The 26,561-nt window shown below is 35.6% G+C and overlaps 1 protein-coding gene across 17 annotated transcripts in view; it reads left to right on the top strand.

Annotated features, from left to right (window-relative positions):
* Positions 1-26,561, top strand: part of Dlg2 (discs large MAGUK scaffold protein 2) — a 1,969,681-nt gene that overhangs the window by 1,079,494 nt on the left and 863,626 nt on the right. The window contains exon 1 of one of the 17 annotated variants that reach the window (XM_021725183.3): positions 15,171-15,323. The exons of 15 other annotated variants lie outside the window; for them this stretch is intronic. In XM_021725183.3, the coding sequence (XP_021580858.2) occupies positions 15,246-15,323 (78 nt within the window). In that variant the 5' untranslated portion in view covers positions 15,171-15,245. Of the gene's footprint in view, positions 1-15,170; positions 15,324-26,561 lie in introns of those variants that run through there. One more of the 17 variants, XM_040285038.2, reaches the window with a different exon arrangement.

The following is a 26,561-nucleotide window of genomic DNA, read 5'->3' as shown; positions in this document are numbered from 1 at the left end:
TGGGTATTTTTTTTTAATTCAGTTGATAGTAAACATATTTATTTATTCTAGGTAGACAACCATCTCGTCCTACAAAGATGGCTCTCAAATTTGTATCTTTCTCTTCCTCTTTGTGCATTAGTATCTTACTCTGGATTTTCAGCTCTGCAGTTCTTACTGATAATTAGTTAATAATCTGCTTAGGTGGTGTTTTTATGAGACTTTGTACATAGGGAACTGGGTAAAGTTGTCCTAACTCAATCCTCCAGAAATTTCTTCTCCTGAGGCAAACTAGAATAGAATGCCTCCACATGATTAATGACCAATCATGAACAAAATCTTTCTTTGACTCTATTTTCCTCCGCTGAGAAGAATGGAATTTCACCAAGATATCACCAAATACCAAGCAAGACAACAAGGGAATGAACACAGAGAACAGCAAATTTCTGATCCTTGGCACACCTAGCCGGCTCACAGCAGCTAGAGGCTCTGTCCCCAAAGAAAATGACATACCATTTGATTGTCATCTTGTCTCTCATGTGTGGCTGGGAACAGGAGTTCTGAAACAGGCTCCATTTTTTGTTTTGATGAGGCCTTTGTTAATTCAGTGACCTCTAGCAAGTTAATTTCTGATTCTTCTTATGTGTAGATTAGCAACAAAAGTAGAGCTGCTTCCCAGAATTCTTTGAAAATTAAATCAGGTAAGTAGTTAATTGACATTAAAAATTTGATAAATGCTAGATTTGATAAGTATCTTAACCACATAAAACTCAGAATCCCCAGTATGTGGATCTCTGTATGTACCTTTACTCCTACAAATTTCTAAGCCCTTCCTGACCTAATAATACATGAATTCCCATAAAATTTTCTCTTATCCTTGTATCTTTTAGCCTTATTACCTATTTAATCCCACCTAAATCCTATGAAAATTCATTATAACCACTTAAATTGCATAGGCTGTCAACTTTGTCCTTTCATTTTGTGCTTCTGCAGACTCCATAGTGCAGTAAGGAAATTATATATTAAATATATAATTATAAATATTGAGATGCTCAAAGAATTGGTCTTTGAGCTTTTTTTCTATTAGGCAGTGATAAAGAATTTAAATATCATTTATATATCAATATCTTCTTTCAAACGCTAGACTCATATCTACCAGCTTATTCAACATTAGTACTTAGATGATTAAAAGGTATCTCTAAGTTAACATATACAGAATTTATCCTCTGACTTTTTTTCCTACAAAATATATTTTATCCACAGCATTCATTTATGCTAGTGGTGAGTTCGATCATCTAGTTTCGCTGGCCAAAGAAATCTGGGTCATCCATGCTACCTCTTTCTCTCATAGACCACATTCAATATATACAGCACAATCTATTGGGTCCCTGGTTCAAAATAAGTCCAGACCCCCAACCACCATTTTTTTTATTGCCCATGTAGAATAGTTTTGTCCAAGTTACCATTCCTTTTGAACTTGATAATTGCAGTAGTTCTTAACTTTATTTTCCCTGCTCTCAGCCTTGACCTCCAACAGCCAAAATTTTCAAAAAAAGTAGCAAAAGACATTCTATTAAAGTGTTAGTCATACCATATTACAACTCTGAAATTACATTCCATCTCATTCATAGTGAAAGTGTTAGAATGTCCTCTAGAGCACAGGAGGCCTACAGGTGTGTTTTTCACACTTGCTCCTCACCCTCTCTACCACTCTGGCCTTATTGTGTGCCATCTTTCTCTTCATTCTGCTTCAGCCACACTGGCCCCTAACTGTCCTAAAATAAGTTAATCAGTCCTTTATTGAGACCTTCACCTACAATATTCTTTCCCAGATGTCTTTATGGCTTCTCTCATTTCCTTAAGATATGTACTCAAAAGTTACCTTTTCAATTAGATTTATCTTATCCTATCAAAAAATTTAACCATATCCAATTAGAGAAATTCAAATCAGAACTACTCTAAGATTTCATCTCACTCCAGTCAGAATGGTAGCTATTATGCATACAAAATAAGTGTTGGCGAGGATGTTGGCGAAAAGGTACACTCATACACTGCTGACAGGACTACAAATTGATGCAGCCAATAATGGAAAATAGTATGGAGATTTCTTGGAAAATTGGGAATGGAACAGTGGTTCCATTTGACCCAGCTATCCCTCTCCTTGGTCTATACCCGAAGGACTTAAAAACTGCATACTACAGGGACACAACCATATCAATGTTTATAGTAGCACAATTGACAATAGCTAAACTATGGAACCAAACTAGATGCCCTTCAATAGATGAATGGATTAAAAAAATGTGGCATATATACATAATAGAATATAACTCAGCAGTTAAAGAGAATAAAATCATGACATTTGCAGGTAATTGGATAGAGTTAGAGAAGATAATGCTAAGTGAAATTAGCCAATCCCAAAAAACCAAATGCCAAATGTTTTCTATGATATAAGGAGGCTGATTAATAATGGGGTAGGGAGAGGGAGCATGGGAAGAACAGATAAATTCTAGATAGGGTAGAGGGGTAGGAAGGGAAGGGATGGGGAATAGGGTTAGAAATGATAGTGGAACATGATAGACATAATTATCCAAAGTACATGTATGAAGACATGAATGGATGTGAATATACTGTGTATACAACCAGAGATATGAAAAATTGTACTCTATATGTGTAATAAGAATTGTAATGCATTCCACTTTCATATATAAGTAAAAAATACAAACAACAATAAGTGTTGGAAAAGAATTGGGGAGAAAGGCACACTCATAACACTGCTGGTGGTACTACAAATTGGTACAACCAATATGGAAAGCAGTATGGAGATTTCTTGGAAACTTGGAATGGAATCACCATTTGACCCAGCTACTCTACTCCTAAGTTTATACACATAGAACTTAAAAACAGCATACTACAGGGACACAGCCACATCAATTTTTAGAGCAGCACAATTCACAATAGCTAAATTGTGGGACCAACCTAGATGCCCTTCAACAGATGAATGGATAAAAAAAACTGTGGTATATATACACAATGGAATATTACTCAGCATTAAAAGAGAATAAAATCATGGTATTTGCAGGTAAATGGATGGAGTTGGAGAATATTATGCAAAGTAAAGTAAGCCAATCCCAAAAAAACAAATGCCGAATGTTTTCTCTGATATGAGGATGCTAATCCATAATGTGGATGGGGGGGCATTGGAAGAATGGAGGAACTTTAGATAGGGCAAAGGGGTGGGAGAGGAAGGGAGGGGGCATGGGTATAGGAAAGACGGTGGAATGAGATGGAAACCATTACCCTAAGTACATGTATGAAGACACGAATGGTGTGATTCTATGTACAACCAGAGACATGAAAAATTGTTCTCTATGTGTCTACTATGAATTGAAATGCATTCTGTTGTCATATATAACAAATTAGAATAAATAAATAAATTTAAAAAAACAAACAAAATTTTAACCATATCCAGTAATTCTTATTCACTTAATTCTGTTTTATTTTTCTTATTAGCATATATCACTATTTAATAGACTACATTTTGCTATTTTTTATTCTTATTGTCTTTTCCCTACACTAAAATGTAAGCTCCTTGAGGAAGGAATTGTGTGTGTTCAGTTCAGTGTTTTACACAATCCTTAGAAATAGGCTGGTACATAGTAACACTCAAAAAGTATCTATTGGATAAAGAAATAACTGAAGGAGAAGTTCTTTTCTCTCTCTCTCTTTTATATATATATATATATATATATATATATATATATATATCCTGATTTTTCCAAATGCTTCACAATCTGAGTATATCTAAAAATGAACACATTAAACAGAGGCACGAGATGGGAGGGAAAGAGAGAGAAAAGTGGAATTGCATGGAAATGGAAAGAGACCCTCATTGTTATAAAAAACTACATAAAAGAGGTTGTGAGGGGAATTGGAAGAAAAATAAGGAGAGAAATGAATTACAGTAGATGGGATAGAAAGAAAAGATGGGGGGGAGGGGGATAGTAGAGGATAGGAAAGGTAGCAGAATACATCAGTCACTAGTATGGCATTATGTAAAAATGTGAATGTGTAACCTATGTGATTCTGCAATCTGTATTTGGGGTAAAAATGGGAGTTCATAACTCACTTGAAACTATTGTTCGAAGTATGATATGTCAAGAGCTTTGTAATGTTGTGAACAACCAATAAAAAAAAAAAAGATCAAAAAAAAAAAATGAACACATCATGAGCCCTTTCATTTTTCACATGGCTGAGGTAATCTCCCAAGGCATGACGTAAATCCCATAGAACAATAAGAAATAGGCATTCCAAATAATTTGCAAGAACAATTCCCCATTTCAGAACAACTCAATTATCTACTTTAGAAGAATTGACAATGAAATTTTAGGAGCCTCACTTGGAAACTATTGACCATGAGTAAGAATCAACAGATAAAACACATAAATCAAGTAAATCTCTAAGAGACTCATTTGGTCAAATTTTCAGACAGAGGCTATAAAGTAAGAACCTAAAATGATTGAAGAGATGAGGGAAAAAAAAAGAAAAATAAATAATGAAGAGCGTACTCTAAAGCAAATTCTTACTTTGACTTATAAGTATCTCCAAGACCTCTAGGCTCAAATCTTCTACTGCTTTTGAATTCTTGTTCTTGGTCTGTAAAGCAATAATGGAATATAAAGCTTCAGTCTCTTCAGTTATGCCTTCTGTCATTTTTGAATTATATAGTAGTATTGAAGCACTGATTGTGCACCAGATACTTTGTTAGGCATAGAAGTTACCCGTGAAAAAACAGGCATGGTCTCTTATTTCGTAAATTGTTCCACTAAAGGAAAGCAAGGAGAAAAATATATATGTGTATGTGTGTGTGTGTGTGTATATATATATATATATAAATCAGAGGTTCTTGTGATAAATGTGAAAGGACATGTTTGTGCTGAGGCAGTGTGCCAAAGATCTGTGATGATTTTAGAATGTCATGAAGTGACATTTCTTTATTGCCTCCTTGCCTTTGTTCCTACCACCACCATTATTATCTCTACCATCTCCATCATTCTCCCTAACCTCTACCTCTGACCATGTTTGTCACAATTAAACACTTATTGGCATTGTCTAATTACAGAATGTCTATAGCCATTCTGCCTGCTGTTCTGCTATTCCAAACACATCTCATGTTTTCCAACCCCTTTTTCGTTTGACTTATAATGTTTATTCTGAACAAAAAAAAAAAAAAAGAAAGAGAAGAAGAAAAAATGTACTTCTTCTCATCTCTTTTTAAGGCCCAACTTAAATATCCTCTTTTGTAGTGTGCCTGTTTTCATCGCCCACCCCAGGAGCTACTATATCATAACTCTTAGCACTTGATGCTGCTTTAAGTTGGTCATAAGCCACCAAGTGACGTCTTTTTGTACTTACACTATGTCTTAAAGATAAGGAATGTGGATGATCAAAAAAGTTTTGAAAATCTAGATGCAAGGGAGGGACACATTACTATTCATAGCTTAATTTTCCTAAGTCAAATGACCTTGAGTAAATTACATAATTTCTCCAGAATTTAGTTTCCTCAATCTGTAAGGGAAGATGATGATATCTACCACCCATGTGGTAAAGAATAAAGGAGAAGAGAGTGTTCCTCAAAGTATGATACACTAAGTGATACATGGCAAACCTTTTTTTATATAAACATACTTTAGCTTATTGTAAATTATTGAAAATTCTAACTAGTATATATAGTATCAATTATTTTCAATTAAACTTCTAGATTTATTGTTTTTCTGATTACTTTTTAATATTAATATTATTTTATTTTATTTTTGTGTGGTTACTTATTATTGATGGAAAATCATTCCTGTTTTGTTTAGTCTGATAGTAACAAGTTATCTTTCAAAATATATTTATTTTAGTAAAATTAAGTTAATCAAAATTTTAAAGACTAGGTAGGAATAGAGATAATATGTAATATGTCAGAAGTGAGTGATGTTAGATAAATACTGGGTTAATGCTTATCAAATAACTTAGTGGGCAAAATATTTTATGCATCTTCAAGTCAAGATACTTTAATTTTATGTAAAGATGCCTAATGTAAAATATATAGGGCACAACCAGTCAGTCAGTCTTCTTTCATTTGCTCTCTAATCAGCCTGGAAGGACACAACATGATAATACCATTACACATTTTTTAAAACAGTGTGTATATTCGTTAAGCTGGGATAGGCTGCAATTAATATCAGGAATATTTTCAGTTACACTATCTGTAGTTGACATTTGTGTTGAAGATTTCAGCAGCTGCTGTTTCTGCCTTGTGTAGGTGGCAGGATGCAAAATGGAATGGTTTGTATATTTTCACTAATGGGTCTCATTTTTAAGGAAATGAAAGAGAGTCCATTTATTTATGATTGGTTTTACTTATTATATTTTGTAAAGTATCACTCGTACCTATAGAAGAGGAGAGATAACAAAATAAAATATCTAACAACTTGAATGTCATGTAACAAGTTTTAGTGATGTACCCTTAGAAATATTTAAAGTACTTTGAATCTTTTTTAGAGTGATTTTGATTTATTCTGTATGGTATGAAGATTAGTTTGAGGTAAAAATATGAATAGGGTATAATAATAATAAATGTTCAATGTGTGATATATAGTGCCTTTCATTCTCCCAGTACTATGAGTCTATTTAATTCTACTATTATGCTTATATGTTTATTCATCCAGCAAATAACTATGAGATTATTTTTAAAACTACTTACTAAGGAACTACCATGTAGAAAGGATTATGTAAAACTGGAAGATGGTAAAGTACATAAGGTATTTTTTTAATAGCTCACAGTCATTTAGTGAAAACTATATAAATTCAAAGTAATCACAAACAAGAACTAAACTTGTGTTATGTTTTTGCAATAGTTAATGTAGAAGAGAGTCACTAGTTTTGTCTATGTTATTAGGAAAGATTTCATAGAGAATTATTGAATGAGGTCTAAAAAATGTGTAAGAATTTGTCACATGGAAAATGATAAGGAGTAGGAAGTAAGATAAAGAGATAGAACTGCAGGCAGGTGCAAAAATACAGGTGCATAGAGTAATCTCAGGGAAACAGAAAATAATTTTTGAAGATCCAAAGGGATGATATGGCAAGGCTAAAATTTCATTAAAAATCTCCATGAAACTTAAGAGATTATTTTTTTTCTGATTAATACTTGGATCATAAATGTCATACATTAACACATTATTTGAGCTCAAGAGGGAATTTGAAATTGATTATGCAGTGCAATAGCCAACGGTAGACAGAATTGAAACAAAACTTAAACTAAGAATATCGCCTCCAAAACTAGCACCCCACTTCCATGGATGAAAATAATTCTGCTTTGAGGTATTTATGATACTGAATTGTCTAGCTGAATTATAATTTGTAGGAAAGTCCCTCTTTCAAAGGACTAAGTTCAGATGAGTAGTGTGGAAATATCTGTTGCATGCCTTGGGAAGGTGTGTAAATGTGAAAAAAATGAATTACATTCCTAGTAACTAAGCTATTCAACTACCCGTCTCCTGAGCTATGAACCTGTTTCCAAAAACCTATTTATGGCCTTGCTTATTTCATTGTCTCGTGTGCTCACAAGTCAAAGTTCTTGTGTGTTACATTAGACACACATTCTTTCTTGGCCTCTGACTTGATATTCTTTGACTTTATTCCCCATCTATACCTACTCAGCTCAACATTCCTTTTAATAGTCACTGCCACATCAGTCTATGTCCTTAGATGTAGCAAAATTTAATTTTAAGCTTGTGGGGAAATCACAGCATGTGGATTCAGAACTACTATATAAACTCAAGATCCATATGAGTTTTTCTTTTTATGAAAGATCTCTAAAATGAAGAGAGGCTCTGAGAAGACTCCCAAAAATATTCAGAAAGATTTAAAAAAATATCTATTTGGGTCATGGAAGAGACACTTGGGAAATGGAAAGTCTTTAATAAAAGAATTTTATGACTTTAAAAATTTCTTCACTAATGACATAGAAAAAATATAACATACTTATTAAGAAGAAGGAAAGTAGACTTTCCTATAAGGATGACTAAATATAAAATAAAGAGAATACTTAAAAATCATTCTTCCACTGGGGGTCTAGCCCTTGTCTAAGGCCCTGTAGTCAATCTAAAATACAGCTAAAAAACATTATTCTATAATTTTTTATAATAGTAAGCATACATTGTCTAAACTACTATAGATTTTGTCTTTCTTGAAGATTAGAGGGCACATAAAATAAAAGCAATATTTTTATTGCTTTCTATATTCCAGGAACTAGTCTAGATAGTTTGTATGCATTACATCATTTTTATTTTCTAAATGGCAGATTATTTCCCCCATCTTCTACAGTTGTCATAATTTGTCTCACATCACAATACAGTGGTGGAGCCTATTTAACAACTAAGTTTAGGCAATTATTTTACTGTGGTGACTCTGGAACATTGTTTTAATTAGGTTATATCTCAGAATCTCCTCTTCCATGAAATGTTTTATAATAAATCTTATAATACTATTGCAACATATGTTTATTAAACCCTAAAGCTTCTTATACAGGTCAATTAAATTCTCCAGTTTGTTTATGATTTAGATCAGAGTCATGCCACTTTGACCTGTTTGTATTTGTTTATGATGATGGCTGGAATGGTGAGCTACCAGACTGGTTATTTTATTCCAGAGGTATATGAATTTTGGTAAAGGCTTTGCGTGTGGGGTTTGTATGCCCATGTAAGTCAGGATGCTTGACTTTAGGACTGCCAAAGGAAGAAAAATGAAACCAAGGCTCATTGCATAAAACTGAAATTTAAAAAAGATACTCATTTAATAAAAGGCCTTCTAAAAAACTTCATTTACCAGTGGGGAAGGTAACAATGAAGTATGTTTCTATTATTTATGGAAAAGGGGAAAAAAATCTCCAAAACTTAAAATTAACCCTTTATTTGTAAAACCCATCTCAAAATAAAAACACAAAACTGCTCCTGGATGAATGAAATATCTGGGCAACTAGTAGAGGGATGTGCAAAATTATTCTGTAAAAGCAGTTGCAGAACTAAGAGTATCTGGGTCTCCCACAGGACTGAAAATCATTCAAAGAACTCAGAAGAAAAATGTACCATGACATGCAGAAAGTACCTTCCATGAGTGGAATCAGTGGTATTAGACTCCTAAGAAAAATAGGAAATAAGAGTGACAACAAAATAAATATGTTTTAAATTAAGGCCTGGTAGAGAAGGGATAAAAATCATAATACAAGAACAAAACACTATTATAAAGTCTGAACAGATTTTAAAAATAAATAAGCTATCTAAAAATAAAACTACATCTGTAAATACATTAAAAATGCTCTTTCAATAAGAAATCACAAAAGATTAAAATTTAAGATGAAAACATACATTAGAAGATAATATTTAGATCTGTGGCTATAAACCAAATAGCAGCACAAAGATAGAAGGTAAAAAAAAAATTGGAGATATATGAATCCATAGAATGGGGGAAAAATGCAAGAGGCCTGTAGATAGAGAAAATCATAAGAATAAGAGAGAAGAAACATTGGAAGAGTTAATTATTCAGGGTTTTTTTTGCAATTAATCAGATTAAATAAATATAATAAGTTCCAAGTAGGAGGCATGATTCTTAAAATACAACAATTAGATTAACAGTAGATATCACATCATAAAAGTTGATACCAAAAGACACTATGGGATAATATTTTCAAAATACTGAAGTAAAATCTATGTCATTCTAGAACTCTCTATATCACATTTAAAGTCTAAGGTAAATATTGACAGTTAAGAGAAAATATTTAAAATTGAATATGTTTATCCCAGACTTTTGTTGATAGACTACTAAAATGTATACATCTGTAAGAAGGAAATTTAATTCAGAAAGGTTACGGTAGTAAAAATAATGAGAAAATGAACTTATAGTATGTTGGAGTTGATGTAAATTTTAATTGTTAAAAAAAATAATAGCAATAATGACTGACATGGTAAAAAGAAGTAATACATTAAAAGGGGGCTAAAACTTCATAAAAGAATAACATGGAACATTAGGGGTGGTATAGAATTGTACAATTCATAAATGGTATAATTTGTTCAATTGTACAAATTTATGAAAATTAATTAAAAAATTTTTATATCAAACAAAAAGAATAATTAGCCTTTCAGGTTTTAATATTTGTGTAATGCATAGGCAATGTGGCACTGCCATAGGTAAATAAAAGAAGAATAATTTTTAAAAAACCAAGAACACAATTTTATGAATACATCTTTGTTCTAGACATATGACTTTGGGTTGCAATAAGTCAATATGGAAAATAAATAGCATTTTTATATACCAAATAAATAAATCCAGCATACATATGAGGGCAAAATAGATTCCTACCTGTTGTTAAAACACACACAAACACACACACACAAAAAAAAAAACCTTGAAAACATTTGTTAAAAGCAAAAAAATTTAAATTGTACAGAAGAATATATAAGACAATATATTTTTGAACTAGAATAGAAAATATTTTTAGGATGCAATGCTGTATAAACAAAGGAAAATGTGGAATTTCAATACATTTTAAAATTAATGAAGTCTATGTTATGATAAAGCATGAATTAAGCTAAAAGACCAGTCAGAGATTGCGAGCAGATATGTTCAAAGGCTTTCATAAAGAAAGAACTAATGTCCAGAATACTATGTACTTTCACAAACCAATAAGAAATATATAACCCTACTGGTTAAAATTTAAAAGAAAGAATACATGAGATGTTCAAATGTTAAAAAATTAATTTTGATGACTTTGAGAAGAGAAACAAGAAGAGATATAAGTATAGCTCATTTATAATTACAGTAAGTGGGTTTACTGTCAAGTAACTCAAAACTACTTTTTTTCATGCTTATCTATAACTTGGTGTCTCTTCAGTATAGGAATATAGCTGTGACTCCTTTAATTTGCATCCATTGTCTTTGAGATACACATAAGCTCACAGTCACAATTTTTCCTATTGTCCAAGGGATAAAACATGAGGGGAAATTTAGCTATTTCATTGCCTTTTTATATGCACTGGCATTAATTATTTTTCTTTTTCCAGCTAACACCTCTTATTAGGTTTGTATTATATAAAAACAAAACCAAAGTACTTTTTCTCTCTGAGCTCCCACATCATTTTTGCCCATCTTTTATAGTGCCATTCTATACTGAAATTTATTATTTTATACATCTGTGTCCCCAACTATAATATGGCCGTAATAGAAGAGGGCCTATATATTATTTATTCAATGTCCCTAGAATTTGACATGTGGTATATACTCAATAATTTTTTATGGGAAATAATTGGTTATATTTTAATTACAAAAAATTATAACATTAATTTGTTCTCATGGAGATGACTCACATGATACACGAATACTTAAAACACAGTATGACTATTTTATCTTCTCCTTTCTACAACCATGTGCAGAGGCAACTAACATTAACCCTATGATATTCCTTTTAAATGAAGTTTAAAAAAATACTGTGTTTATATTCTACTACTCACAAATCCTAGGTAGTATACATTTTCTACACTTGCTGTTTAATAATTGACTAATATCAGATATTAGGCAAAAGCTATCAAATGTGCATATCAAATATGCCAATAAACTAAACAAAAATCCTTACATGAGATCAACTTTATACATTAACTTGTTTATATCTCAATATGAAATTTCTTTGGCGTGTATTAAACACTGAACCTTGATACCTTTTAAGCTACCAGATATTGTTTCTAGGTTTTAATTTTTACTCTGTTTTAAAAATAATTATGTGACGATTTTTTTAAAAAGAAAATCATTCATGTGCCAGGCAGAAAATGTACAATAATTAATGATTGGATTTAAACATTGCATTTACCTTGAGAATTCAGAGAAGGTTCACATAGTGTGTGTGCTGAGGCATGAACCCAAAGCTGCTTAAAAGGATTAATGTTGTTTCTCAAACTCAGCAGCACTGGTAGGCTTCTGTCATATGAGGTATTAAAAATGAAATTATAAAGGAAAAGGTCTGTCCAGGTACCAATTGTATCCAGATGGGAAGTGTCTGAAAAATTTGTTTTCTTTACACAGCAGAGCTGCAAAAGTTATTTATCTCATTCAGCAGAGCAATGGTTAGAGGCTGCTAGGATTAACTGCAGACAGCTGCCACCCTTTTCACAGCAGGTACATCTTCCCAGGGGGAGCCTAAGGAAGATAGTTGTATAACTATGGCAATACCTTCATTCATTATCCATCTTTCAAACAACTTTTACAATTGAAAATCTATAAGTTCCTCTCCTAGTGACTCTTCCAGTCTCTCCTCATTTGGGAATTTTCCTACTTTGTCCTAGAAAAACTTATTTTGAATATCTACATTTTGCTTAGCATTTGTGTGACATAAGTATGAGTTCTGACTACTCCACACTGTCTTTTCTACCTCCATCTTCCTATTTAAGGAACAATAGTTATTATTGTTATTGTTTATGTTGAATTTTTACTTGGTAGCCCAATTTATTTTCCAAAGAATTCCACCCTGCAAAAGTCTGTGAAGAGTTTTGGTCAGGTGTGCAAAGGTCGTGAGAAGTTCAGCATAAAAGCAAAAGCAACAAATGAAATAATCTACTATCAAAGATCTCTCCAAAGTGCAGTTCTCATGATTTAGTTTATCTTAATTTTTTAGGAGAATGCAAAAAAAAAAAAATTTACAATCTGTCATTCCCACTATAGTAAATTAGCATTATTTGCTTCCCTTTATGGTATTATTAATGGTTTAAAAGTTCAGTACTTTCTGTCTCAACTCTTTATTGTCTGATTCCATCTTAGAATTTGGAAAACAAAACTTCCATTCTTTAAGTAGGATTGGTTCCCCCTATCCTTTTATACAGTCAGTTGAATACTCCTTGAACTGCAGCAGGGCTCAGACTGGGTAAGCTATGGTCCTGCTGTGAAGCTCTTTGAAACCTAAACAGGAATTATCATGTGTTTATTTGTTAGATTTCTGTGGTCCTTTTCTTCCCAAGAGTACAGGGTATAATATGGAAAACTGTGCACAGGGGTTGTCTAAAGAATGTCAAAAGGAAATTAATGGAAAGCAGTGCTTTAGGAAGTGAGATCACAGAGCAAAAGGAATAGCTAAAGGCAAAAGCAAACCCTGGGTGGCAGTGAGGTGTGCCAGAGAAGGTAGAAGATGCTTGGCTATCCCAAGGGTGCCACTCTTGGCCTTGCATGGCACTGGAACATTTCACCTCAGCCTATGTTTCTGGTGAGCACTGGAGATTTTTGCCTTTTATTCATATGAAGACCCACAATCAGAACTACAGACTTATGGGGCAGGAAAGGGCCTGAAACATCATCTACCCTATTTTCTTAATTTACAGATGAGGCAAATCAAGCCCTAAGAGAACAAGGAGACAATCTAGAAGCAATGTCAGGGTCAGAAACCAGATCATTTATTTCTTCAATCAACATCCATTGAATACATTGTACAGATCACTGTTACAGGCACAGGGTTACCTTAGTGAGTAACATGGCTATGAATTCTGACTACCAGTGTCCTATCTCACAATGCCATACTCTACCTCCAACTGACTATGAGGTATCTGATGTCCTATTATATATATTTTTATCTGTCGATGGACCTTTATTTTATTTATTTATATGTGGTGCTGAGAATCGAACTCAGTGCCTTACACATGCTAGGCAAGTGCTCTACCATTGAGCTACAATCCCAGCCCTACAATATCTTTTCACTGATTCCAGACTCAACCCTTGTAAGAGATACACCTTGGTGACTTTGTTGCGAGAAGGAATTCTTTTCTTAGTGTCTGCAATTGTGTTGATGTTCTCTGATCCGTCTGTGCTCATAGGACTCTTCTGCCAAATCAACTAGAAAACATTTACTGGATGGAGTCTTATTTGTGTGTCACTGGAAGGCAGGTTTTACTTGCTAACAAGAACAATTTATTTTTTTCCTTTAGTAGAATTGGCAAAGGGCTTAAACTTTCTCTCATTGGTAGAAACATTTGTCTCTTTAAATTGACTTTACCTTAAAAGTGCCTCACATGATAGTCTAAACTCTAATAAGATAATTAAAGTTGGAAATTCCTGGTGTTAGAATTAAGCATGAAAATTCTTCAAAGAAACATGATTTAAGAGCTGGCATAAATCTTCCTTCCCAAAGGTAATATTACAATTGTCCATTTAACACTGGATGTCATTGCAAGAAAACCTGGTGTTAAAAAAAGAAAAGAAAAAGTAGATTAGTCTATTTTAGTTTAAAGGTAGTTTTAAACCCCTTTCCATATTTCAGTTCCCAAGCTGAAAATCTGTGCAGTAAAAGAGATTCCAGTTCTTTTAGAGGTAAATCCAATGCCTTGGAAAAACGAAGGACTTTCACTGAAGCATTTGGAAGGACACTTCATTCTGCTCACTTTGCCCTTTGTCCCAGGTCAGTCTCTAAAGAAACAAAGTGCTTCTCTTGCAAGCTGTGGATAAGGCTGGCTGATGGGCTGAGATGAAACTATTTCCTTCTACCAAATGGATTGAGGAAGGCACAGGGAAGAAAGCTTATGCTTCTAGCCCACCCCCAACCCCCACCAGTAGTCATCTTAGAGAATTGAGCGAGGTTTGGGCTCCAGGGACACCTGTTTGTGCCTGCAGGGCCAGATTCCTGGTGGCCCTGCCTCTCCCTGAGCCTGGCAGCTCTCCTCCCCTTGCCTGGCAGCTCCTGTATTGGCTGATTTACCTGCGAGGCTGTATGTGGATCTGTCTTCTCACGGTCACTGCCGCCAGCACGTACTGTCAAGACGGAGGGAAGCCAAGCGAAGAGTGCAACTGCCTGAGCCCGGAGCAGAAGGTGAGCTGCCTCTGGGAGGAGTTGACTGCAGCTTCCCTTCCTCCTAACACGCATGGAGTTTGGTGGCGACAGTGCCGAAGAACTGCGGACAGATACTTAGCCAACTGGATGTGTGAGAGCTGGCAAGGAAGGCAGCGCCGCCTCACCCGGACCTCCTGCTGGCAGGATGTAAATATACCTGCAGACTGGCCAAACAGGACTGCCTTTTCCCCCCAACCCCTCCCTCCTCCCACCCTCTCCCTCAGCTAACCAGCATGAGAGGAACTGAGAAAGCAACAGCCTGCAAGTGACAGCTCCAGCCAGATTCCGGATTCCGCTTGCCTCTGAGCCGAGGTGGGAAGTTGATTGTGCAGCAGCTTCATTGTGAATCCCTTCCATTGGCATCACTATGTTTGCCTCTATCTGGTATGCCAAGAAGCTGGGTCGCAGGTTCGTGCACAACGCCAGGAAGGCAAAATCAGAGAAGGTATGGAATGAGTGGGGATGAAGACTGCCTTTCTGATTTGCCAAGTGCCTGCTCTGGACTATTGGTCTGAGTACAGACGCAGTCTTCCTTAGCCTGGGATGAGAACCTGCCTCTCACTGTGAATGTGGTCCATGGCACTTAAAGAAGGGATAACTCTTAGAGCCTAGCTTGCTAGGGAAGGGAGCATTTAGGGTTAAGCAGGATCATTGATTACTCAAAATATTTGGTGAAATCATGAATTTGATAGTGTCTCAACAGAGACTTAATATTCCTTTAGATTACATAGGATGAAAGAAATTGAGCAGCTGCAATTTTTGCTTATTCAGGGAGCTCTTGAGTAAACTTGTTGCTGTACTGCATTATTTTTATTGCTGTGATCTTTAGTTCTGAAGGGAGCTTTATAAATACCTGAGCCTTTCTTCAGTACATGTGTTCTAGCCCGTGTCCTAGGAACACATTTTTGAGAGTTTCAGTAACATTGACCAGACCTCACTAGAGTGTTTGATATTTTTTCAAATCAACAAAATCATCATTTAAAAGTGTTAGCCATGAGCAAGTATTAGGTTTATAATCAGATAATCATAGCCATTTAGAGAAAACCTTTGCCTTTCTTTTATTCAGCATGACTAGTTTTTTTTTTCAGAGAATTTCTTTGTAGACTTACCTCATGAGTTATATTTCTCTATTAAAATGAGTTGATGGCATATAGATTTATTTTTTCCCATGTTTTCCAAGGCACTGGTCAAATTGTCATATTTAGGAAATCAGTATCCAATTTGATAGGTTCTGGGGAAACTTACAAAGGTAAAAAAAAAAAAAATCTTGTGTAGCAGAGATTTTGCATATTGTCCTGAGGATGTGATCTTTAGCTCTATCTCCTTCCTGCTATGTGTGTGTGTGTGTGTGTGTGTGTGTGTGTGTGTGTGTGTGTGTACATATACACACTCACTCTTAGCCTTGACCCAGAGTTAGCTCTTTGAGTCTGTGGCATAGTCCTTCCTTTCAGCTACAAGAATGCCTTGATTTTAACTTACTGTTCATTCCTTCAGTGTGGGAATGTTGATAAAATAAGAATTTTGTGATAAACCAAGATACATCATCTGTAGTATGAAAAAAGAAAATATCACTAGAGTTCTGACTTCAGGACTGGAGACTTTTAGAATTACAGATTTGAGATCATAGAATCATAACTGACTTGTTATTTATTTGCAATTTTGGTAGAGGAGAGGAAGGGGATTGTTGGGGTAGAATTTGTCCCTTTCCCAATCCTATAATTCACAGTAAAATGATTGTAAACCTATCATGTTCCAGTACCATATATATTGAACAATTCAGTTTTGGGTGTGTGTTTTTTTTTTCTCCCTCAGTAATTTTTAAAGAAAGAGTCTTGCAAGTAGGTCTTTTATTAGAGCTAATGTTTTGAAAAAGTGCTTCTTCCTATAAAAAATTATAGGTTGTGTGGATAAGAGAACTGTCAGGACTGCAAATGGCTCTGAAAGCCATGGGGAGATAATGTCTTATACCAAATTCATATGCAAAGAAAAGTTGAAGCTCCCAGTGCCACTTAATTCAGGCTTGGGCCTCAACGTAGAACATAGCAGCACTATGGAACTCTGTTCAGAGTTTAAAGGATGCTAATCCAGTGCAGTGACACTGGTTTCTGCTTCTTGAGTCTGGAAGGAGGTAGCGAGGGGCTCTAGGACATCCCCTTCATTGCAACAATGGCTAACAATTAGAACAGACATGAAGAAACCACATGTGAGGTTAAGGGTTTTAAAGTCTTTATTTATCTTACCCATAGAGTAAGATACAGTCACATCAGGAAATTAACTTTAGAGAGCCAAAGTTTAGCTCTCTGATAAAGCCTGGAGGAAAAAATATTAACTCTACTGCCCAGTGCTAGCCAAGAGGGCTGGAAGAAGGATTAATTTTGAACACTAGGTGCTGATAACCAACATGAAAATAGAATCCTTTTTTTTTTTTTGTATTCAGAGAGTTACTAGAATAAATTAAAAGATGTGTTACCTTGAAAAATGTAAGCACTCAGTCAATTGCTTGGTAAATGGATATAGTTTTGTTTTTTATATATCTAATTTTGTCACATGGCTTATTTAAACCAATAATTGTGAATTCATATTTTATCTAAAAATTCAGTAATATATTTTGGTAAGGTTGTTACCAAACAATGCTGCAAGCTGAATTAATTCATATAAAGTATTTCTGTGGTATCAGAGATTACATAGTTTCAAACATGGTGGGGGGCATGAAGTAATGCTATAGATATATGGTCAGGGTGGAAAAAGATGCATATGATTATTATTGAGTTTTATTTGAAGAATGACTAATAAGTTGTAAATAACTATTGATATACTCAAAGCTTTTTTTAGCATTTGAGGACATAAATATTTCATGGAAACTGGTTGTGATTTTTAGTATCCTATGTAAATTTGGCTTTTTTCCCCCTCCAACTCAAATAAAACAACCTGCACCCATCAGAGCCCTTTGTTTCTATTTTCACTTTCAGATATGGTCTGGGAAGTGTTTTCTTCAGGCTGGGGTTAATTGAAAAGCTAATTGGGAATGTGCAAGCCTGCATGTCATCCTAAACACATAGTATGTCCTATTTCTGGTTGGATCAGCTAATGCAGTTGAATGCAATCACATTGTGTAATGACCATCATGATAATCTGACAATAACATTAACAAAGCGACTGTTAAAACACATTATACGTAAGATTTAATTTAATCTTTATTGAAATCATATTAGATATAAGTTATTTTTCCTGCATCCTAGAGAGGAGAATAGCTGGGTCAAGGACAAAGAACTACTAGTAATTATTAGTGCTGGGGTTTGAACCCAAGTCGGTCCAAGCTGTTACAAAACTGTCTCCCTGAGACTCTTACTCTCTTCCATCCACTTATAATTCTCCCGGATCCCTACATGGCCTTGTCTGAATAAGGGTAACCATTCTTTTTGTCTTGCCCTTCTTTTGTATACTAGAACTCCAAAGTCATGAGGTTTACAGAATCAAAGTTTCTTATTGTGTAACTCAACCCCCTTATTTCAGATTAGACTGTCCCCAAGCTATCTTGAACAGACACTTGTCTTTACTGTTGCTGAAGATTTCACATTCTTGGTACTCTCTAGGTGGAAAAAAAAGTGTAGCAAGATATTGTTTGTAGCCTGTTATTCCTTAAGAATAGCTTGTAATTGTCATAGTCTTACAACCTAAACATTGGCATTTACACTCTTTGCTTATTCCTATAGAATCTACAGATGTCTTTCATCAAAAAGGTCCTGAAAGTGTGACAGTTTGTAGAGTGCTTTCTTTTTAGCATGAGTCAAAGATGTTAGGTGATTCATGTTTCCATTTTTCTAAAAAGGGAAAGCAAAAGACTCTTTGTTATTCTTCATTAAAAAGACAGTTCGTTCATACCAACAAATTCTATGAAGAAAATCATTTTTTAAAATGATAAAAAAAAAACAAGACTGTTTGGCTATAATAGAACACCTCCATTCATGTAATTATCCCCCCCTCTTTTTTTCAATTTTGATCTTGTGTAATTAATTCAGAAATTTGTGTTCTACCTTTCTGCCTGTTGTCACATTTCATCTTAAATGGCTTAATTTAGTCAGTCTCCAGATTGTGTTACTCTAAAAGGCCAGCTGAAGAAACTTTAAGATAAATTGAAAAATACAATTTCTGGTGTCATAATAATATGTAAGAGTACTAAAGTACTTGACGTTGTGAACCTTCACTTCCTCATCAGTAATCTATGATTTCCTTCCTTTGTTTTTGTTTGATTTTTTATATTTATTTCTTTGTCTTTTAAGTGTTTACTCTGAAAAGCATATGCATCATGCATTTAGAAAAGGCTAGTATCAATATTCATTATTTAATAGATAGCTGTGTATGAGCTTGGCATTCATATAACCTACAAGTGATGTAACCGAGCCCACATCCTCACATTGGGCTGTAATATACCTTGAAGAATTTTTTCAAGAACCTATATTAGATCTGTCTTTCTCCCTATCTAAATCTAATACATTAATTCAACATAAACTCAAATAAAGACCCTAGTGATATACTTTCTGGCACGATGGTGAAGGAAAGAGAACTATGCCCTTGATAATCCTGGCATAATATAAAGAACATTGGGCTTAGGGCAAGGATATACAGGAAGGGATTAAATTAGTCCTGCTCTTTGCTATCCAGCTTGAAGACAGTCATTTGGCTTCCTGGCCTCAGTTTTCTCATCTGTCAGATGGAAGCAACATCTATGCTTCAGTAGGTCTCCAATGTTTTCAGAATGAAATCTTAGTCTGCTTTACAAAGTCCATCATTTCCTATTTACTATCATACCTTGCCCCTCTTCCATGAGCACTCTAAATCCAGCATTCTGAACTACATTCACATCTTTATATGATGAATGCTTTCTCTAGCTTCTAAAATTTTGCTTAACCATTTCAGCTAATTAGCTGACAACAGCCTAGCCCTATTCCTCTTTTATTCTGTTCCAATCTTATATGACATCACAGTCACTAAGAAACTTCCCCTGGCCACTGAAAAGCCAGTATGAGTCTTCTGTCAGTCCCCACAACAACTTTTATATTGATTCCATAATCATACTATAGCCATTTAAGTTGCAGAAAATAAAATTTAAAAAGCCTCCCCTACTCTCAATGTATGTTTACATGTCTAAACCAGAACAATGGTTAATATCATTGAACTTGTTCTGAGATGAGAACTCTAATATGAAGATCATTTCTCATGAGATCATTACTACTAGTTTTTAGAGAGAAAACACATCACCAATAGGTGGCTGGGATTTAACATCATGAATATGGCTCTAGAACTCAAGTACTTTATTAGTAAACAATACTTTGTGCATACACTCTATATTATATGATTGTGTGTATACATATATAGTTTAACACACATGTGATATATATATAATGTATGTTTACAGTTAGAATCAAGGTTATTTTTCACTATGAAAAGTAAATTTAAAAAATGAGTTAAGATGCAAATCTGAAATTTTGCTTAGGCATTACAAGAAATGTCCTGATGTTGAAGATTCGCCAATCCTTGGTGAGTGACAGAATCTCCCTCTATCTATTTTTGCTTCATGGTAGACTGAAGAGTAGTCTGACCTAGAGAGAGCAATGGACAGACTGTCCTCTCAAGTCCACTTCTTAGAGTCTTGTGAGTCTTTGAAAACTCCTCCGTTGTGAGCAGCAGCATGACTCAGCGCCAGTGTGAGCCTAGCTGTGGTGACAAAGAGGACAGGTGTTGTCCATGCTGAATGCAGCCCTGCAGTTCTCTCCTGTCACCTGGAGGGCAAAGCAAGCAGCAGAATGGAGGATGATAGCACCTGTGCTGAGGCCCCAGTGTTGCTACCCACCCTGGCAAAGAACAGGGCACAGCTATTTTCAGGTCAGAAAGAGAAAACAGAGGAAAGGACAGGATCAGAGAAATGGCTCAAAGGAAAAAGTGGGGGAGTAGGCTGGCAAGCAAGAGAGGTCACAAAAGCCGTGCTTAACTGTTACCAATTGTGGAAATAACGTTTGATATGCACTTTAAATGTATCATTTCACTGAATCCTTCTGAGTTAATCCTCTGATTAGTGCCATTTCATAGATGAAGAAACTGAGGTATAAGAGGTTGAAGGGCGACCCAGAGCATAAATGACAGTTAGCATTCAGATATTACTGAACCTGGAGTCTCTAAGCCTTACCTTTCAAACCTTGAGTTCTCCTTTATGCCTTTTTGGGGTTGAGCAGGCTTTTCATGTATTCCCTAAACATGACCTGATTTTTCACTAAGGATCTTCAGAAAACAGGTATCCAGGTAGGCTTAGTTTAGTCCAGTTTATTGTACTTCAATTGCAGATGTTTTCATTATTGTTCTCCCCAACCCCCGTCAACCTATGATGTTCCATTATCCCACATGTGGGACACCTAGAAAAACTTAAATTGAAGCCAGGTATAGTGGTACAGGCCTGTAATCCTAGCTACTTCTGCTGAGAGTAAGAGGATGGCAAGTTTGAGGCCAGCTGGGGCAATTTAGCAAGACTCTGTCTCCAAAAAAAAGGCTAGGAATGTAGCTTAGGGGTGGAGCACCACCAGGTTCTGTCAGTACCACTCCAAAATAAATAAATAAATAAAACCTTAAATTGAGCAATTTTATGTGTCTTATAAATTTTTATAAGTGTTCCATATAGGATGATGGACCACTATGGGTTAGTATGACTTTAAAATGGTTTCCCTCAAACAGGTATTTTTTAGTGATAGTGTACTGAGTGATAAAGATGAAAAGAACAAGTCTGTGTTCTAGCAAGATTAGTTTAACCATGATGATCACTGTAGAGGTAATTTTTTGTTGTTGTTGTTGTTGGTACTGGGGATTGAACTCAGGGGGCACTCGACCACTGAGCAACATCCCCAGCCCTATTTTGTATTTTATTTAGAGATAGAGTCTCACTGAGCTGCTTAGCACCTCACCTTGCTGAGGCTGGCTTTGAACTTGTGATTCTCCTGTCTCAGCCTCCTGAGCCTCTGGGATTACAGGCCTAGGCCACCATGCCTGGCTATAGAGATAAATTTGGTAATCAGTTTATCTTGTACATGCATTATGTGTGTGTGTGTGTGTGTGTGTGTATACATTATGTGTATATATATGTATTTATGTACATATATACTCACATATATACATATATACACATATATATATACACACATACATACATATACACACATACATATGTGTTATAAGAGAAACCCTCTCACTTTAAACAATGCCTTATTGTATTTGATAAGAGTTTCATTTGCGGTACTCATATCTCCTCAAATAAATTATTAAATATTTAGTTAAATTACTAAATCATTATATTCCATTTATTCAGGACACCTAGCACCTACTAGGCCCTTAATGAACCTTGGGTGAGTGATTGGACAGGCTGGAACTCTGAGCCATATTAATTAGAGGAAGTAAGACTGAATTAGGGGTCAGTAGACTGGGCATTAACTGGCTCTGTTCCCACCCTTTACATCCTCTTGGCTAAAAGTTACTTTCTGGGCTTGATTCTTTATCTGTAGCCACATTTCTTCTAACATTCATTAATTCGGATGTGCTATAAGATTGCAAAGTCCTTAAAAGAAAAGATTTTGTATCCATTTGTCTCTGTACTCCTAGCACAATGGCTCATACTAGAAAAACTACGAAAATTAATGTTAAATGATTATATACAAAAGGGTGGGACTTTCTTGACCATTAGTAAGGAGACTGTGATGGAGAGTCTACCCACCTTCAAAGTGGGAGCAAGACGAGAGACATTCAGGGATTCTTCTTTCTTTTCTTCCATTTTTTCCTTGAAGGAAGAGGGACACATTTTATAGTGTTGTGTTTGTGACTTCAGTTCTCTTTCCTTTCTCACTTTCTATTCCACGAACACTGACATGGAACAAAGAGTAATCAGTAGAGTACCGGAGTCCTCTTCAAACACCAACAATGACAAGTCGAACAAATTGTACAGCTGCTTTGCCCCACATGGCACAAGCTTCCAGGATTATATTTGAAGATTAAATGTCATTGCTTGAACTCTTTCTACATGAAATTCTAGTTATTTAGAGAATCCCCACCCCACTCGCCGTAAACTAAATTTTATCTCAATCAAAACTCAGAAGTTGAAGCCCTACTTACTAATGTGACTATGGGAAGATAGGGCTTTGAGGATGTAATTAAGTTAAATGAGATCATATGGTGGGGTCCCAAGCTACAGGATCCCTTGCCTTATAAGAAGAGAAAGTATACGTGTGTTCTCTCTCTCCTTCTCTCCCTCTTTCTTCTTCTTTTTTTCCCTCTTTCTTAGTCTTGTTCTGGCTTAAAGAACACAGAGAAAAGTCTATTCCCTATGAAGGGAGCGCTCACTAGAGAAAAAAAAAATAACCCTTTTGAAAACTTGATCTTGGACTTTCCTGCTTCCAGGATCATGATAAATTAATTTATCTTGTTTAAACCACCTAATTAATGATACTTTGTTATGATAACACAGCTAACTTAGATGCCACCTCTCACCACAGAGGCCACATACACAGACATAAGATGATGTCAAATGAGAAGTGGCTTTCTTTTCTATCCCCTTCCTCTCTTCCTCCCTCCCTCCCTCCCTCCCTCCCTTCCTTCCTTCCTTCCTTCCTTCCTTTCTTTCTTTTTTTGTACCAGGGATTGAACCACTGAGCCACATCCCTAACCCTACTTATTTATAATTATTTATGTTTTAAGACAAGTTGTTAGGGATTTGCTACATTGCTGGCTTTGAACTTGTGATCCTCCTGCCTCAGCTTCCCAAACTGCTGAGATTAGAGGGATGCACCACTGTGCCTGATGAGGAATGGTTTTCTGGTGCCCAGAGACAGGGTATCATCACTAGGGAGCAGTAGGTAAATCGTTCAATGGTGTTGATTTTAATTCAAAGTATGAAAGTTCTTAAAACCCACACACACAAAAACAATAACAAGAACAAAAACCTTTGCAGGTTCAACATCACCTAATCTTCTGAAGGAGCTAGAAGAGATTATTAAAAACGACAAGGTATTTTTTTAAAAGGAAGAAGAAAACATAAATTGCAGGGGGCAGGCTATGTTGCTGGTGTTAGAGCGCTTGCCTAACAATTCAATCTCCAGCACTGAAAACAACAAAACAAAACAAAACAGAAGAAGTAGAGAATACGGGAATGGAAGAACTATTGAATAGCTTCGTGAGATCAGTTTGTCTTTTTATTGTGTTGTCTAAGGCACAGGTCAAGAGAAGTGAATATGAACCATATACCCAGCAAACTTACTTGAAACAACAACAACAAAACCCACCTCACAGTGTAATTACTGTTCTCCCCTTCCATCCTTACTTGTTCCTCTCTGTCACTCTGATTTATGAACAGAATTAGTTGGTTTGCTGTAACTTCAACTTTACAGTTCCTTTAAATTATGGGAGAAAGTTTCTAGTATGATGAGGCCTTCAAACTTTTTATTAGGATTTGCAGCAAGGTATGACAACGTGAGTGTTGTCAGTTGTAGGAGATCTGGTTTTTTGAGTTCTTTCCCATTTTTGCAGCATAGAGCTGTTATTGGAAAAGAGGAATTTTGATGATTCCCAAGTGTGACAAGGATAAAACTGATTGGCTGGGGAGAGGAAAAAGTTATGTCATGATTAGGGGCATTGAGGGATTGCTGCTTGGGAAGTACAAGGAGAATAAGAAAGAGAAATATTTTTCTTGCTCTTTCTATGGTGGCCTAAGACTGACATTTTTGTTTTCTAAGTTCCTCATTAGGTTCTTTTTTATTATTATTAGTTGTTCAAAACATTACAAAGCTCTTGACATAACATATTTCATACATTTGATTCAAGTGGGTTATGAACTCCCATTTTTACCACATATACTGATTGCAAATTCACATTGGTTACACATCCACGTTTATACATATCGCCATACTAGTGTCTGTTGTGTATTGCTGCCTTTCCTATCCCGTCTCATTAGGTTCTTTATCATCTTTATTGTTCATCTCTTCCACCCATTTTATGGATCCTCTTGTTGGCGCACTTAAGAACAATATGGTAGGGTAAGATTTCAGACCCCGGTACAAATCTCACTCAGCATCTTACTGGTCAGGTGACCCAGATCATACAGATGCTTATTCTCAATTACTAGTGCTCTCATGTATGGTGACAGCCATTCTTATATGGATTTTTTATTCAGCTAATATTTCCTTTCTTCCTTTCTTCCTTCCATTTCAATACTCAACCTAGTTCTACAAAGGATGCAAAGTAGCTTTTGGTAACTTCTTCCTTAATGATGCCTCTTGCATGGTACCACTCCCTTGGGTTTCCTAATGGACTTGCTCTCCCATCCTGGTTTTATGGAATGAAGAGGTGTGTAATTATATCTCAGCTATTGGTTAGAAGGGAAAAAACGACCGAGGAAAACATCTTTCCTTAACAAGTGAAAATTGTTAGTGCACTGACTCTGAGGGAGTTCTGAGTCTTTATTTCTTTTCACATAATTTTCTCTATCATCCTTATAAAAATCCCACCCCCACCTCTCCCTTTCCCACATCTTCTTTTTCTCAAAACTCACCAACCAATTTTTGAGACTGATTCTCTGTTTGGTGAGAATGTCCGTCAAGGCACATCACTCATTTGAAGGAAATTGATGCATGCTGAATGAGTCAAGGTGCTCATCTCCCAGCTGAGCAAATGCATCCCATCACATTTGTAGTTTTGTTTCAAGTCTTGGAATAAAGAGAAAAGAGTTCCAAGTGTGTTACATTGAATTTCAGAACTAGAAAAATATGTTCTTTTAATAGATGACCATGAACACTTGTAAAATCCTTACTATGGACTACTTGCTATTCTAAGATTTTACATCTAGTTTTCCATCTTTCAGTCAGTCCTCACAATGTCATATGTGCTAAGTACTAGTTATATTCAGTTTACAGTGTGGAATAGAAAGGTCACTTAATGTGCCCAGAGACAAATACTTTGCGGGCCCAAAAGCTAGCATGAAGACCCTGGCAATCTAGGCCTGTGCCCACATTGTTTACTATGGTGCTATTTTTTTTTCTCCCTACGTCTTCTAAATGGCTAAGTTGAGTTTGAGAATGAGGGAATGAGGTTTGGGATCTTTCTCTTGGCCAGTATCTCCCAATATTTATGGCCAAGTTTAGGGGATGAGAACTCATATATTCCCCAATCCAGTCCAGCAGCCTTACTGGCTCAATGTGCCACTGAAATACAAGACCTACCTTCCCATGTCCAAATCTCAGGGAGTTTCAAGCACTACCCTTGTAGTCTTTTTTTTGGGAGGGGGGCGTAGAGCAGGGATGGTACAAGGGATTGAATTCACGGGCACTTGACCACTGAACCACATCCCCAGCCCTATTTTGTATTTTATTTAGAGACAGGTTCTCACTGAGCTGTTGAGCACCTTGCTTTTGCTGTGACTAGCTTTGAACTTGCAATTCTCCTGCCTCAGCCTCCCAAGCTCCTAGCATTATAGGTGTGTGCCACCTTGCTCGGTGACCCTTTATAGTCTTTGATAAGCAATGGCTACTAGGTTTCTTTCATTTTTATTTCATATACATATTTTTAGATGGTTATATTGATAATCAATGCTGAAACTTTAGTAAATAATTGATATGATTTCACCATGAGTCTATTAAAAAGGAGAAGAAGAGGAACA

This window comes from Ictidomys tridecemlineatus, chromosome 4 (genome assembly GCF_052094955.1).
Source record: "Ictidomys tridecemlineatus isolate mIctTri1 chromosome 4, mIctTri1.hap1, whole genome shotgun sequence".
Classification (NCBI taxonomy): Eukaryota; Metazoa; Chordata; class Mammalia; order Rodentia; family Sciuridae; genus Ictidomys; species Ictidomys tridecemlineatus.
This window is presented reverse-complemented; position numbering and strand designations above follow the sequence as displayed.